Genomic DNA, 15674 nt, shown 5'->3' with positions numbered 1-15674 from the left:
TGTGCTTCAAGTCACGACTTTGTTGACTTTTCTGTTATTTAACAAAGAGAATGATCTTTCATTAAACTTGTCCAAGTGCTTTGCAAAGATGATAAAACATATTAGGTGTGGATATTTTATTGAAAAAGCATTTACTGTAGGGAAAACAAATGAAATATGTTGTCAGTGGACATTTTACAGATAGATTCCCTATGAACATGTTGAACCTTTAAGGACACTTTCATTTAAAAAGTATCCGCGAGTTGCCCTGGTGGCCGAGGGGTTTAAGGCAAAGACCATGAACTGCAACATCCCTGGAGCCAGAGATCTTTGTTGCATGTCATTCCTCATCCCTCTCTCTTTCTCTCTCTCCGTGCTTCCTGTCATCTGTACACTCATAGCTTTCATATAAAGGCATGAAATGCCTGAGAAAATATTTTTTTAAAAAGTTCCCTGATAGTGTTGATAAAAAATGTAAATCTGGTGGCTTTGTTTTTCTCAAAATGTATTTTGGGTTGCAAATTTGTAGCATGTAAACATAATTTCTAGAAGACAGGGTTTTAGCTTCTCTATAAAAATAAGCTCGTGATTTGCTGCCTGCAACGCTGCTCAGCATTATACAGTCTAAGTGTCAATTTCTACACTGACTATGTTTACATGCACTATTATTCAGGATATGACAATATTTTGAATTTGATGCAGGTCATGAATAAAGCATGTTACATTTGGATTATTCTGAATAAGAGATTATTCTGAATGTAGCATTTTCTGATTCAGACATGTGAGTTGCACAGATATTATTTAGGTTATGAAGCCCTCTTTAGAAATAAATACAGTAAGTAGCCCTGCAATAAGTCAGATAATGTGCAGTGAGCGGGTAATTGTTGGGGTTTATTTTGCAATAATGATCTGTTCACTGTACATTATCCCTTACTTGTGACACACAGCCTTTTGTCTTTTTACAGTCAGCCCTGTCTGTTGTAAAAAAAAACAACAACAACAACAACAACAACAACAACTAATCAACAGTTTTCAAGGCTGGGGTAGAAATGTATGCACCAAAGAAAGTCCCACATTTCTGATCAGAAGGAGAAACACACCTACTTTTCAAGAATATGAAAGACTTGGATACAGTATGGCCTTGTTTTTAGATTTGAACAAATATTGCAATGCTGACCTTTTCAAGGAGGAGGGAAGGTGTGTTTGCAAGTCAACCACCAGTGGAAATCTTAAAATATATTTTTAAAAAAGGAGAAAAGCAAAATGGCACTAGCGGCAGAGTATGCAGTGCTGCAATAAATGGGAATATTAGTTGAATATTCATTTTCATTAGCCAGCAGCATAGTTGGAATATTGCCTTTTTCATAATGACGGCTAAAATCAGAATATTTTGTATATGTAAATACTAACTCTGCCATAACCATTATTTTTCAAGCCTGCAAAAAACACTGATCTAAAGAAGTTAAATGCAAAAAGATCTTGTGTGCTAGCACCTCTCTAGAATAGATTTCAGTGATTCTTTTCACATAGTTTTCATTCCATAGGGTGAAATTCCTGCTGCATGAAGAATGTTTTGATATCGTGTCAACACTTCTATCTATATTCACACACTCTCTTTCTCTACTGCAAGTCTGCATCTTTCTTTTTTATCAATTGATGATGGAGTGTTCACTTGCAGTCGTTGCAAACTGATCCGCTCAGTTCACCACAAACATGAATATGCTTATGAACAGTCTTTTAGTGAGTTCATGCACAGCACTGATGAATATCAATATTGATATCAATAAAATCCGAATGATACCCATCTGTAGTTAAAGATATTGGCTATGATGAATTGTTTTTAATTTTACATTCTTTAATTTTATGTTGTTGCATTATAGCATTTAAATCTGTTGTTCCAATTTCATCCTAATCTGTTACAAGTATGATTTTGTTCAAGTTAAATGCTGCTCTCGTGGTTCAATAATGCTGAGAGTCATAATAATAATAAAGCTGTTGAGATCTAGGGGGTATAAATATTAACTTTGAGGAAAGTGTCTAACTGCGAAGGGTGCAAAGATTGTGACTGTGTGTCTGTAATTGCCGCAGCTGTAAAATTGCTTTTCCTGCATCATTGCCCTCCTGGAAATGAACACAGTCACGGGCTTTAGATGTGGTGTGGATCAAAGATAGATACACATTTCTGAACATTATGTAGATTTATGAAAATGTAATTAATAAAGACTAATTGACCAAAAAGTCAAAGTCAGCTGAGTCCTTAATAAGACATTAAATCGAGTAATTAACTAAGGCAGTAGCCCTAAAATCCATTAAAAAGACTGACGCGCAGAGAGACAGCTGCTTTGACTTATTAAAAGAAGAAATAAAGCAGGATTTAGGGTGAAAAGTTAGTAACCTGCAGAAGACACCAAATTCAGCCGTTTACCACTAATACATTATCCAGGTCCTTTCAGCTTTAAGCTTTGACACCTGTAAACGTGTCTGCTGGAGTTCAAACAACATTTCGACTCCCTGTAAGTAGTCAGATTGCAGGGGATTCACATAAGTAGGCCAGTTCTCTGAATCTGCTGTCCTCTCCTCTCCAGTGGACGGAGCCATCCACCGCGCTGCAGGTCCAATGCTAAAAAAGGAGTGTGCTTCCCTTCATGGCTGTGAGACCGGAGAGGCCAAGATCACATGTGGCTACGGCCTCCCAGCGAAGTGTGAGTATAAAGTGTGTGTGTGTGTTTGTGTATCTTCTCCAGTGAGGCTGCTCGGTGCGGTTTTACTGGACTGTTTCCAGGTGTGGGACGGTGTCACAGTGATCCCGGGTGGTGCTGGAAAAAAAAAGCAAACTGCTCGCTTGATTTCCCTGAGATGAATAAATATTAAACACCTTCATGAATAGCAGAACCAAAACAACATAAAATAAAGCAATTCAGCTGTCTAAATATGGAACAGTAATGTTTTATTCTTCTCCAGAAATCATGTACACACCTTAGCTGAAATATATATCATTTTTCCTTCCAGACCAAATGCAACCACCAGCAGAAAGTCAACTAGGTAACCATGATAATGTCACTTGCCGCCTTCCATTTATAGCAAAGTAAATGGCACTCAATTATTAAGTGGCACTCCATTGCAGCATGTATAATGTGACGAAACCGAAGATTCAACATGACAGCAAAAGCTTTTCTAGGTGTTTCAGTTCAGAAAAAAAAAAATTCCTGATGTCTCAAACACAACATGTGACTGGGAGAGCGTCAGCACTCGACGCAGACGTTAATAACAAGAACAACAACTGAACAGCAGCTCTGAAAACTACAAAATCACTTTATTTGAAGGGGTGTGCATGAGACTGACATTTATTCAATTATTTATTTGGATCCCCATTAGCCACTAAGGTAGGAATTACTCTTCCTGATGTCCACACAAGTAAACATTATCATCATAATGTAAATCAATTGAAAATCCAAGGCAAAAGCAGACAAAACAACAAAAAACTACAAATAATCAACACCAATGGAAATATTGATGATGATAACAAGAACAATGGCATCATATTGCTCAAAAGTAAAAGTAGTACCACTGAAAACAGTATATACAGTGACTGAGAAAATAAAGTGAAAAAAAGTCACTCATCAGTGATCATTAGGCAGGTGAGTCTTTATGAATGTTTATGACTGTTTGTGTCGTTCAGTCAGTTATGTAATTTTTATTGCAAAGTTGACCTTGTTTGAGACAACTTGACATTAAACATGTCAACAATGGCCCCTATCTTAAACTCTGCATAAAGCAACTCACAGCGCACAGCAACTTTAATTACTAGTTTCTTACAGACGCAGTTGTCATTTTCACACCCATGTCGTGTAGGTGGCAAATGTACTTGCGCTCCTCTGTGCACCTAGAGGCATGTTGGTCTCAGCATGAGGTATGGTCAGGCGTATTGTTGGCATATTGCTATCTTAAGGCAGCAGAAAGTGATTTAGCTTCTGACCAGCAAAAACCTGGTCTGAAGTCAACAGTGCAGTATTTTCCTGCGATGTTAAGGCCCGTACACGTGTACACTCTGCTTCTCTGGCACTGCAGTTAATCCACAGGTCATAAAAATTAACATTCTGATTAACGGTAGACGGCTGAAGGTGGGTGAAATGGGATGAATGGTGAAGCGTCTTCTGATTTAGAGAGTTTTGGATGTGTGAAAGAACACAGACATTAATTAACATTAGATCCTGACCGGTCTTGTTGGCATGTTCGGTGATTTAAATAAATAATGAAGATATGTTCATGCATAAATGCACAGAGCGTCTTTTTTAATATGCAGGCGTTTCACCCTATTTCACCCACCTGCAACCCATCTGCTTTAATCTAGATCAGACTGTTAATTTCTATAACCTGTGGATTAAGAGCAGTGCCTGTGGTTTTAACTGTGATCCATGCATTGCTACCAGTGGGTCATTCAAGAATCCCCGTTTGCTTTGAAAACTTGACACCTGGCCCTTAAAGGGAATGGGATATAACTCTCTGGTTTCAATCATGTTACATTCAAAACACGCCTGTGATCAATTAACAGACCAAACACAACCATGTTGCGCCTTACTTTGTGCAAAGATTGTGCTCCCTGTAACCAACAAAAGTGGAGTTAGACATGTCTTAAATTCAAATGTGCCATGAACTTTAGACTAATGTTTCCCAAACTTTTTTTCTAGGAACCCACATTTTAAAAATGCCCAACCATTGTGACCCAATTCACAATAGGCCTCATCATTTCCTGGAAGACAATATAGGACATTTTAACATGCTTCAAAAATGAGACAAAATAATTGCATTTAGGCACATTTTAAATACTTTATAAAAAGCGTGCTTCGGACAAAAATCTTAAATTTGCAGAATTTCTTCCAGAGACTTTTATTTATTCTGCAACCCAAATAAAAACCTATTTGTTAAACCTAAAGGTCATATTATGCAAAATATACTTTTTTCATATTTTTTCAACAAAAATATGCGTCCATGGTGGAACTAAACACCCCCAAAATATGAGAAACTGTCATTTTCTTTCTTTTTTTGCCAGTTCCCCCTTTCAGAAAATGTATGTTTCAAAACATCAGTCAGCTTTGCCTCTCCATATGATGCCAAAAAAGGCTCAGCACAACCGATAGATAAGTGACCATCCCACCCACTGAATACCAAGTGAATCACAATGGACAGTGCCCGCTCCTCTGAATCTGGAGCTGACCAATCAGAGCAGACGGGGCTGTTTAGGAGGAGCTAAAACAGACAGAGAATGAATAAAAGAGAGCCAAAAGTAGGAGCAGAGGTCTAGTTTTCTCTTAGACCACTTAAAGTACATTATGCCAAAATATTACTGTGGAATTTTTGCCAAGTGAAGCCAAAAATAAACTGCTCACCTCAGCTTTGATGACAACATTCATAAAGACTTCTTCATGTTCATGTCAGGTGTCATATTATATTTATGACCATGTCAGTCTCATGCGAATCCCTTCAAATAAAGTATTATTTAACAGTTACTCTCTGTGTCTAGACACTAATTGTATCTAGAAAAGTCTTAAGGTTAGTTTCAACTTTTGATGCAGTTATCAGCATTTTGGACCATTTTGCTTATCTTTAACAGCCAGCAAAAATATCGTAACACAATACTGTTTTTTTTTTAGGAAAGACTGGATTGTTAGCATAAGGAGTAAAAAAGAACAATGACAAAATAACAAAAATTATTCCACATCTAGAAACTCAAACTTTGGCAAAAGAAAATTAGAGGAAAACGCTGTTACATGGACTCTTGGAACTAAGGCTCCTATTTTCTTTTATATTCACTGATAATTCATCTGTAGATCATTGTTTTATTTCTGTTAATTGAGTAGTTATTTCTTTCTTGAAATATCATAAAACATTAAAAAAAAACAACAACAAAGCATCACATTTGAGAAGCTTGAACCAGCAAATCATTTTAATATTTCAGTCAACTAAGCGTCTAATTGACTTGCTCTGAACCTGAAGCTTTCTCTTGACATGGGTCTGCCCATGGCGGCTGTTTAAACCCGAGACTGAAATTGTTTTGTGTGAGTACTTCAAGTTGCCTGAAGACATAAAATCTCCCAGTGATTTAAAAGCAAAAAGAAAACATTTGAAAGGAAAACAGTTGTAGTATTTTTCCTGTTAATCATCTCTTGACCCATCAGATTTATTTTACAAGCCCTTGGAGGGTCCAGACTCCCAGACTGGGAACTACTTGTTCAAACAACTAATTTGTTTCAGCTCTGCTTCGATGTGCCGCAACACCGCAGCAGCACTTAACACAAAATGTGGGGGAAAAAAGTCAAATACTTATGAAGTTACCACTCGGCTTATCGTGTCAACAAGACACCAGAATCCCTCCTAAAACTTTCTCCAAGGTAAACTCCAAGAGTTTCACATTTTTCAGCAATTTTCTTCTGCATGTGTGGAAACAGTTGCATAGAGCCTTTTGTAGCTTCATAGAGAGCTGTACGAACTCTGATGCTTCAGTGTTGGTTGGGGTTAAAGACTACAAGTTTGTAGTTTGTAGCCCACTCCTCAACTCTGCTTGAGGCAACATTAGCTGCTGCTAGCACACCATCTCTGACCAAAGTTTTGGCAGCTGTGTTGCATTATGAGTATTGTAGGCACCACGTTTTGAGAAGGAAGAAGAATGTGTGACATAAGACAGTAAGACAGTAACTCTGATTTTTCTGCATTGATTTTTGAAACCTTTTTTTTTTAAGCTGTCCATTTGCTTTTTGAAACCAAAAGTGAACCCACCTTGATGCCACCTATTGATTTCTGGACTACTGTTTTGAGGTCTCGAGTCTGGCATTATGAGGCCCTTGGTTTTTTTTAGAACTAGAGCATACGTAGTACCGACAGGAGTGTAGAAGTTGTGGGTGACGCACTGCAAGTTGGGCAGTTTGATCCATCTGTTCATTAGGAAATACTGGCAGCCTGTTTGGCCACAAAGTTTCTCCTATTACAACTAAATGTTGTTGTTACACTTAAAACTGCTCTGTTGGAAAGTGGACACACTGTCTGGTCGCAACGTTTCTCATGTTACAGCTAAACAGTACACTAACTTATGTTACTGAAAACATTTGAGACAAGAAATAGGCAATGCAGTAAGAGAATATTGAACCCTGTTTGATCTGCACTGCCTAGTTTGACAGGTTGATCTGAGTTTCATGAGCCTGGTGTGCAGTGCACAGAACCACCGAGAATTACTTCTTAATGTAGTTACCCATTACTCCAGTCAAGTGGTTATATGCTAGTTTATTCTGACGCAGCCTTCACACCGTGCTGGTTTTACAAGATGTCATATTTGTCCCACTTAATGCCGTCCACCTTGCAGAATTTCAACATCTGGTCATTACCGCAAGGACTTGAGGGCTGCCGTCGCTGGTGGCTGGCAGCTCATTAACTTCTTAAAGGAGGCAACAGTTAACTGGCTTTGTGCATTAATAAAATATTAATCAATAGGTTAACTGACTTGTACTTTGGGTGCTGACTAGCATGGCAATGTTTAGTCAATTAATTGCTCATATCCAGCAGACAGAGAACAACATTATCTTTTGGAGACAAGGTGAATTTAAGTGCAATACTCAATCTTTTAGCTCTTTTTTGATCTCTAACAACTAATTATGTTTCTGAAAGCATTTGATGCAAGAAAAAGGCAATGCATAAAAAGAATTTTGATCCATATTTGATCAACATGGCCTATCTGATTTTCATGAGCCCTGTCTGTTGCACTGGATGGACTCACTGAGAATGATCTGTCAATCGCATGGTAACTCTGCCCTAAAGCAAACCCTGCTTTATTGTCTGTTTCACTCTGAATGGGACCATAAATTACAAAATCAAACATCATGCCGTGCAAGTGAGAAGTAGGATCATTTTGCCATAAGTTTACATACAATCAGACCTCTTTTTGTAAGCAGTGGAGTCGCGCCCTGGTGGCCATGAGAGAGGATGAAGGTTTAAGGTAATTCCACACTGGCTTCACTTCTTGATGTGGAAGCTCCGCCCACTATTTATTATACTTTCTGTGACTGGAACACAACACTGTAATATGATGGATTATCCATTATAAAAGTTTTTAAATCAGTTACATGCAGAATATTACTTGTTTGTATGTAAAGCGCAGGGTTCAACAATCAGGCTTGCTCCCTTACCCGGGGCAAGTAACATGCCATATAAGCCAAGTAAATCTGGCAACTCACTTGCCCAGTTGGGCAAGTGGTAAAACATCCTTAAACTATTAAATTACTTGGGTAAACAAGTAATTTTTCATACAAAAGTAGAGAATGGTAGAGAATGCTATTTTCAGCCTCACAAATATGGAGATTTCCATATTTAACTGAATATCTTTGGGTTTTCGATTGACAAAACAAGACTTTTACTGTAAAGACCTTAGACTAGACTGGAAAAGACTATTTTCTATTATGTGTATATGTCTATATTTTTTTCATAGACATTCCAGCTCTAGGTTAAAAATGACAATTAACTTTAGTCTTTGTTGTTACTGAATAATCTCTAATAAAACAGTTTGTACAGGGGCAAGTAAAAATTGACTTCAGGCAAGCAGATTTCTGACCCACTTGCCTGACTGGGCGAGTGAAAAAACACATAATGTTGAACCCTGAAGTATTAGACACAGTTCAAATTGTTCACCTGGCACTCACACAGTTCACACCCAAGTTAAATCCATATTTTTTTTTTTATCAGGAGTTAATCTTGATATTGTCCACCACTGTAACGGCATGCACACAGGATAATACCAAATGCCCCATCCAAGCTGTGTACATTATAATGACCACCCAGGTGTGTGTGTGTGTGTGTGTGTGTGTGTGTGTGTGTGTGTGTGTGTGTGTGTGTGTGTGTGTGTGTGTGTGTGTGAGAGAGAGAGAAAGAGAGAGAGAGAGAGTGAGATTAAAGGAACACTGAGACTGTGTGATATCAGCTTATGGTTCCACAGAGAGTTTAAGTTCACAGTGAAAGAAGGAGAGAAAAAAGGAGAAGAAAAAAAGGACGGAGAAGTGATGATAAAGGCAAGCTCAAGGCAGAATGGAGAGCAGGAGTAGAAAGAGATAGATAAGGAGAGAGCGGGAGAGTAGAGTAAAAAAAAATAAAACATAAAGAAGCAGCGTGGGGGAGGGGACGGATGTGAGGGAAGCTGAAGACGTTTGGGAATTAGGAAAGAATGAGTTCTTACATTGTCTGTTCTCCTTTGTTGGTTCACTTGTTTAACTTTGAGGATGTTAGCTGTAATATTTGTGTGTGTGTGAGAGGGAGGATGTTGTGTGCACATGTGTGTCTCTCTCATGTTGATATAGTTGATCCTACGGTGTGGTGCACTCTTAGAAATAAAAGTGCTAACCAGAACCATATAGGGTTCTTGTGTCTGTCTGCGTAGGGGAACCCTTTTTGTTTAGTGGTAGAGCCTTTTATAAAGGTTACACTTGGAGCCTTTCAGAAGATTCTGTTTGGAACCCAACTTAAAGAGGTAAACCTAAAACCATTTGATTTCCCCCAGAAGCCCCTAGAAGAGGTTCCACAAAGAATCATTCTATGTTATAATGGTTCCATCCAAAACCCTCTCTGGGGTTCTTATCAAGAACCTTTTCACCTTCTGTGGAGGGGAACCCACCCTAGGGGTTCTACCACTGACAGTTCATTCACTGTCATTTGGCAAATACATGGTTTTCACTCTTAGAAATAAAAATGCTGACTAGGAAACAAGAATTGTTCCTCAGCTTGTCCACATAGGAGAACCCTGGTAGAATTTTGATATAGAACCCTTTCAGCGGATTCTACCTAGAACCCAACAGAAGGGGTTATACGTAGAACCATTTGTGAAAGATTCGACCCTGAACCCCCTAGACAAGGTTCTACAGAGAACCTTTCTATGGTATAATGGTTCCACCCAGAGCCCTTCCACCTTATAAGGAAGAGAACCCACCCTGGGGGTTCTACTGAAAACCTTTTTTAATCACAAGGGTTTCACCCACTGGGATCTATAAATGTACCATATAAGGGTTTCACCTGTAACCCTCTTATCTACTGAGGGTTCTATAGAGAACCATAACATATTCTACAGTTTAGGCAGAAAATTATATGTTGTTGTCATCCATCATTTTAACATTCATTACCATTGTTTAAATTGAGAGCTTTTAAAACAGTCCTTGACAGACCCTTTCTTCAGAAAAGAGTTCCTCAGGTGTAAATGGTTCTGCGTAGAACCTCAGCCCTTCACATTTCTCAGAGTGTACTGTGCCTGTTCGTGCAGTGCTTACTAGTGTCTCTGTAAGTGTAGTATATCAGTGCATACAGTGTGGGCTGCCTGTCAGCTCCTATCATTCTCTTACCTGTAACTATCTGTCAGCGGGAGATCTGTGTGACTGACTATCTTTCTGACTCACAAACTGACTAACTACACGTGGGCGTGTGTGTGTGTGCGAGTGTCTCCGCCTTGCATTCATGTGTGTGTAGCTGTTACCCAGCATGTGGTATGGAGATGGGCTCTCTCCTCTCAGACAAAATATTAAGTCCCAAGAATAATTCAACATGCGTCTACTCCGATGCTTAAACACTCACAACAGGGCTTGATTACCTCGCAGCGGGAGGCAGAGGGAGGCGAGACAGCAACAACAGAGGCAAAGCAAAGGAGGTATAACAAAGCAGACAGAGGACTATGTGGAGGCAGAGCGCTGCCGCGGAAAAGAGCGAGAAATGAAAATGAAACTCGACAGGAGAGACAGAGAGGTTGAAAGACAGGTCCAATCTCAAAGCCAACACTTTGATCTTGATTTGTACGGGCTTGCCACCAGATGTGGGATTTCAAGAGCGTCTGACTTGCAAGTTGCCAAATAGTCCAGAGGACCTGCTGTCAGCCCTCCATGCAGAGTGTCCGTCGATGATCCCGCAGCCACTTAGCCAGCAGCAGCATCCCAGTACCGTAACCTAGCAACACCCGGAGCGCATGGCACACTACTGCTGCTGTTTAGCAGAAGTCGCATGCAATTTGGGGATGTTGACAAATGACAGCTGGAAAATGTCAAGCAGGCCCTGCCTAAATTCACATATTAACCAAAACTTAAAGGCAGTTAAATCAGCAATCTGTCAGCTGTGGGCCACATGAGCCACCGTAATTAGGAAGGACTTGATTAAGAGTGGATCGGTCTGTTTGTGTGTATGTGCATAAAATTAATGTTCTGCTCACTTGCTCTAAGATGCATGTGCACTGTGTAGGTGCGCCCTTGTCTGTGTGTTTTGTGGTTGCCAGAGAGGGGAGCGTGGGCTGAATGTGTTGTCCAGACGACCCAGCGCCCCAGAGCTCACCTGTGTACCGATAAACACAGCTGTAACCGTGCTAACCCAATCCCCAGCCGGCCCTCGCTCCCCTGCCAAACACACCGAGATGTAACATCAGGACACACTGGGGAGGGAAGGTGCCGTGGGCGGGTCTAAAGAGACGGAGAGGGAGACATTGACAACATGAGGTCAGAACCATAATCATTATTCACATCCAGTAAAGGCAGCAGTCTGCTCCATGAACGTCAATACACACACTCAGAGACAACCTTTAATTTTTACTTGGCTGATCAACTGATAACAATGACAGGATTGCAAACACAGTGCAAAAACTGAGACGTAAGACATAAAGTATTCCAGCACAGCGTCATAGTTTTCCATGAACACAGCAAAGATAAATTGTTTGTCTGGCAGTTACAGTTTTGACAATTTTGTTGGCACACAATCAGTCAGATGATTACACAGGTAAAAAACAAGAGCCTGGTCAGTCAGTTTCCATTGAAAGACACCAAAAAGAAGAAAAAGGTTAAATTACTACCCAAACTGACAATTGCAAACATCCATCACAATTTACAGACCAACTTCCTAGTTTAAATTTGACTTGCAGTACTTAATACAGTTGTGTGCACCCTTGGTTTCCCCCTGCAATGAGGAATTAGAAGGGATAACAGTTTTAGTGTGACCTCCAAGCAAAGTGGCAGCTATTTTGGCTAACCTGTTTGACCGCTCGTGTTTGTTGCCCTGTTTGAAGCAACATTACTGCGTTCCAGATCTCAGCAATTTAATTTTTATTCAAGTTCTGTAAATGAGCAATAACTGGTGTTTGCAAAAATTAGGTGTGACCACAATGTTGACATAGCATCAAGTTGATATGATGAACTTGTTATCAAACAGTTGCCTAATCACTCTAGGGATTTTCCTTGGTAACTGATTTCTATGTTGATTAAATGTTTTTAATTTAGACTAGTCTAAAAGTAAGAAAACAGTTGAAATGGAGCAATTTGTTGAGCAATGTTTTTCAAACTATCAGTCACATTCTTCAATAACCAAATCATCTATTAAATGGCGTTGAAGTGTGTGGCACTTTGTGCTATGCATTATGAACTTTGTACATTATCCTACAAAACATGACCACAACTCACTATATGCGTTATATTTTCGACTGAGTAGGATCAAGGTGTCTAACTTTAGTTGCCTCACATTGAAGCTAACATTAGCTGTGCTAGCACCAGCAGCCTGCTCTGCGTGCAGGTCAACATCCACATGTTTGTGCTGAATATGCCAGTTTCTGACAGCCTCTACACTGCACTGGTTTAATGAGATGTTGTCTTTGTCCCATTTTCCACCTTGCTGGATTACAACATCCAGCTATTAGCACAGGGAGGGGGGGGGGGGGCTGCTCGTGGCAGACGGCTGCATAACTTCTTAGAGTTAATGAGTCAGTTAACACGCATTGTACATTAATTAAATATTAATCAATAGTTTAACTAATGTGTATTGTGCGCTGTAAGCGTAAGTGTACACTTCCACAATTTACATGTCCAGCAGATACCAAGAGCAATATTATCATTTTGAGTAATGGTGAACGTAAGTGTAATATTCACTCTTTTAGCTCTGTTTTTGGTCTCCACCACATCCAGAGGGAAATATCTGACTCTTCAGCTCCAAAATGCCCCTTTATGTTCACCATCTGTGAACACTGTGAACACTAACCGTGTCTGTCTGCTGTTTGGTGCTGAGCAAGTATTGCAAACTGTTTTTAAAGCATTTTTGTTAAAGCAAAAAGGCTGCCTGCTGCAGCTGAAAAACAGTGCTGATCAGAGAGGCGAGAATGAATCAAAACATAAAGTTGGGGGCTGGAAAAGAAAAACAATGAGCTGAAATCTGTAATCTTCCGTAGCTGAGGGGAACTGTGGAGCTGGGTGATAATTCTCTGTGGGTTTATCACTACGAGCCTCTTTCATATACAGGTAGTTATTTATCCATTGTGAAAATGAAAGTATTGATTATAGCAGCTTCAAAATCAGTTTAAGTACTGTAATAAAGAAAAAAAAATCAAGGCCCAAAGCAGTACACCATTTTTTCTGCAGGTAACTACAAATCAAATGTGCATTTCTCACATCTTTTTCCAGATTTTGACACCGAAATTCCCCCAAAAAACGGTGTTTTAAAAAGATCCTGCAGCTCAGTTAAGTGTGCTTTTCATCCTAATTGCACACATCACTTTCTGTAGTTCCATATGCGAAATACTTTATATTCACAGCGTCTTGTATTTATGGGGAAATTGGTGGAGAGTGAAGGAAGCTGTTTTGGAATAGTGGGAGCAGCACAGTTGGAGGTGGAAAAAGATGGAGAGAAAACAAGATGGAGATAGAAAGGCCCAGATTAAAAAAAAGTGCTGAAGGAAATAGAGAGGTACAAAGCAAGAGAGATATCACTCTGTCAAAAACTGCCTGTTATGCTCCCCTCTCTTCCTCCTCCCTGCCTCCCATCTCCCAGTTTCTGTTCCCTCGGTGGCCAATTACCGCTAATTAAAATCCTCGCTGCAGCTCTCGCGGACTCCCCCTCTTCCTCTCCTCAAGACCTCCATCTCTTCGCTTCGCCTGTCACCCTGTCGCTCTCTCTTTGAAGATGTCGTGCTTCTGCCCACCACCATCAACAACTTAAACACCTTGTTTCCCCCTGTTCCTCCTCACCTTTCTACCTCTTTTCACCCCCTCTCTTTATTCTCATCCTCACTCTTACATTTGGTCCCCCACTGCCGCCTCCTCCTCCTCCTTCTTCTTCATCTTTCTCCCTTGTATCTCGCTCCCGTCCTCTTCCCGCCATCCCCGTCTCACCTCCTCCCCCTCCATTCCTATCATCATCAGCAGCAGTAAGGTTTCTTTAGTAGTGCCAAGAGACTTGACAAGGCTCTGGGCTAAAGACTGTAGCACTCAGACTCTGATACCTTGCTAGTTGGGGGAGTTTTTTTTTTTCTTCTCCTCTTTTTTTTTTTTTTTTTGACAAGGTTGTCGACATCTTTGCTTCTTCCTGCCACGGCGTCAGCAGTGCGATCCTTCTAGGTGTTAAAAAGCTTCGTCAAAGCTGCCGCCGCTGATGAGGAGGAGCGTGATGATGATGATCACAGCAGCAGCAGCCCTGGTGTTAATTCATTCAGTTAATTCATTCGCCTTGAAGGAGAAAAAAAGCTCCAGTGTTGCTTGGCTCAGGGAAAGAGAGTTGGAGGAGCAAAGAACGTCTTGTGATGAAGAGAATTATGTCCGCTCCTTTTAGCATCGGCATCTCGGTTCCACTCTTGTCCTCCTGTTTAGAATAACTGCCTCTCTGTCTTTTTCAGGGGAAGGTGGAAAGAGATAGGGCGAGCCGTAGGGGCCTTTACAAGACCTGAGCCTTCCTTTTGTGCCAAAGCCAGGGCCTGGATTTAAGAGCTGTGTCCGCTTGGCTGAGCACAAACTGAGGCCGTGCACACAAAGGAGCAGCTAGCCTTTTTCCTGCCTCCTGCTTTAAAGGCAGATAAAGAAAAGGCGAGGGACAGATGGAGGTATGAGAAGAGGCGAGAGGGAGAGAAAGGGGAGGGGAGAGGATGGACGGACGGATGGGTGGCTGTTGAGTATGAAAAGCAGGAGCAGCGACTCGTGGCCTCCCAGGTAAGAATGGTGAGAGGCCATGGGGGTAGGAGAGTGAGGCAGAGGGACGTGGAGGGAGGTGGGGGACAGAGCCAAAAAGAGGCTCTAATGACAATAAGCAGGAAAAAAAAAAAGCTGGAAAGGCAGACAAAAAGAAAAGCCGGGGTGGGTGGTGTCACCGGATGGCACTCAGTCAAGTTCTCTGAAGGCTCCTGTCAGTGTGACGCCCACTTATGAGAGAGAGCAGGCCCACACACACACACACACACACACACACACACACACACACACACCGAGTCTCTCAGCGCCTCTGAATGTGCAAGACAAATCAGGTGTGTGATGAATATAGTTTGAGCTGCACTCAAGTACAAATTTACTTTGCTTAACTCCCCTGTTACTTACTGTTTGCCTTCCTCGCCTACCTGTCTGTGCTGTTTTTACCTTTTATTTGTTTCCTTTCATTAAGTTGTTCTGCCTATTTATTATTATTTTTTACAAGAAGATCATACAGTGTGATGAGCCCTTAATAAAACAAGCGTAGCAGTATGTCTTATAAATGCCATCTGTTAGAAACAAGCTTTTGTGTTATAATTAGGTCAGACAGATTTGTGTTTTCTGCACATTGATGAAAGAAGCATCTTATTCTAATCGATCTGATAGGCACGGCAGTACTCTCAGGTGGAAAACAGGATAAAAACACGAAGGACGTTAGCACTTTGCAAGGAGAGGGGCTGTTGAAGAGAGCTGACACAA

General features: G+C 40.6%; 1 protein-coding gene across 2 annotated transcripts in view; it reads left to right on the top strand.

Moving 5' to 3' along the window:
• The window catches only part of macrod1 (mono-ADP ribosylhydrolase 1), a 173817-nt gene that overhangs the window by 114548 nt on the left and 43595 nt on the right, over window positions 1-15674 (top strand). For both annotated transcript variants that reach the window (XM_084718996.1, XM_084718997.1), the window contains exon 5: window positions 2565-2681. In XM_084718996.1, coding sequence (XP_084575122.1) covers window positions 2565-2681 — 117 coding nt within the window. The remainder of the gene's footprint in view (window positions 1-2564; window positions 2682-15674) is intronic.

Source organism: Lutjanus erythropterus, chromosome 5, assembly GCF_056507025.1.
Source record: "Lutjanus erythropterus isolate fLutEry1 chromosome 5, fLutEry1.hap2, whole genome shotgun sequence".
Classification (NCBI taxonomy): Eukaryota; Metazoa; Chordata; class Actinopteri; order Lutjaniformes; family Lutjanidae; genus Lutjanus; species Lutjanus erythropterus.
Note: the sequence above shows the minus strand (reverse complement) of the source record. Positions and strands in the feature narration are given on the sequence as shown.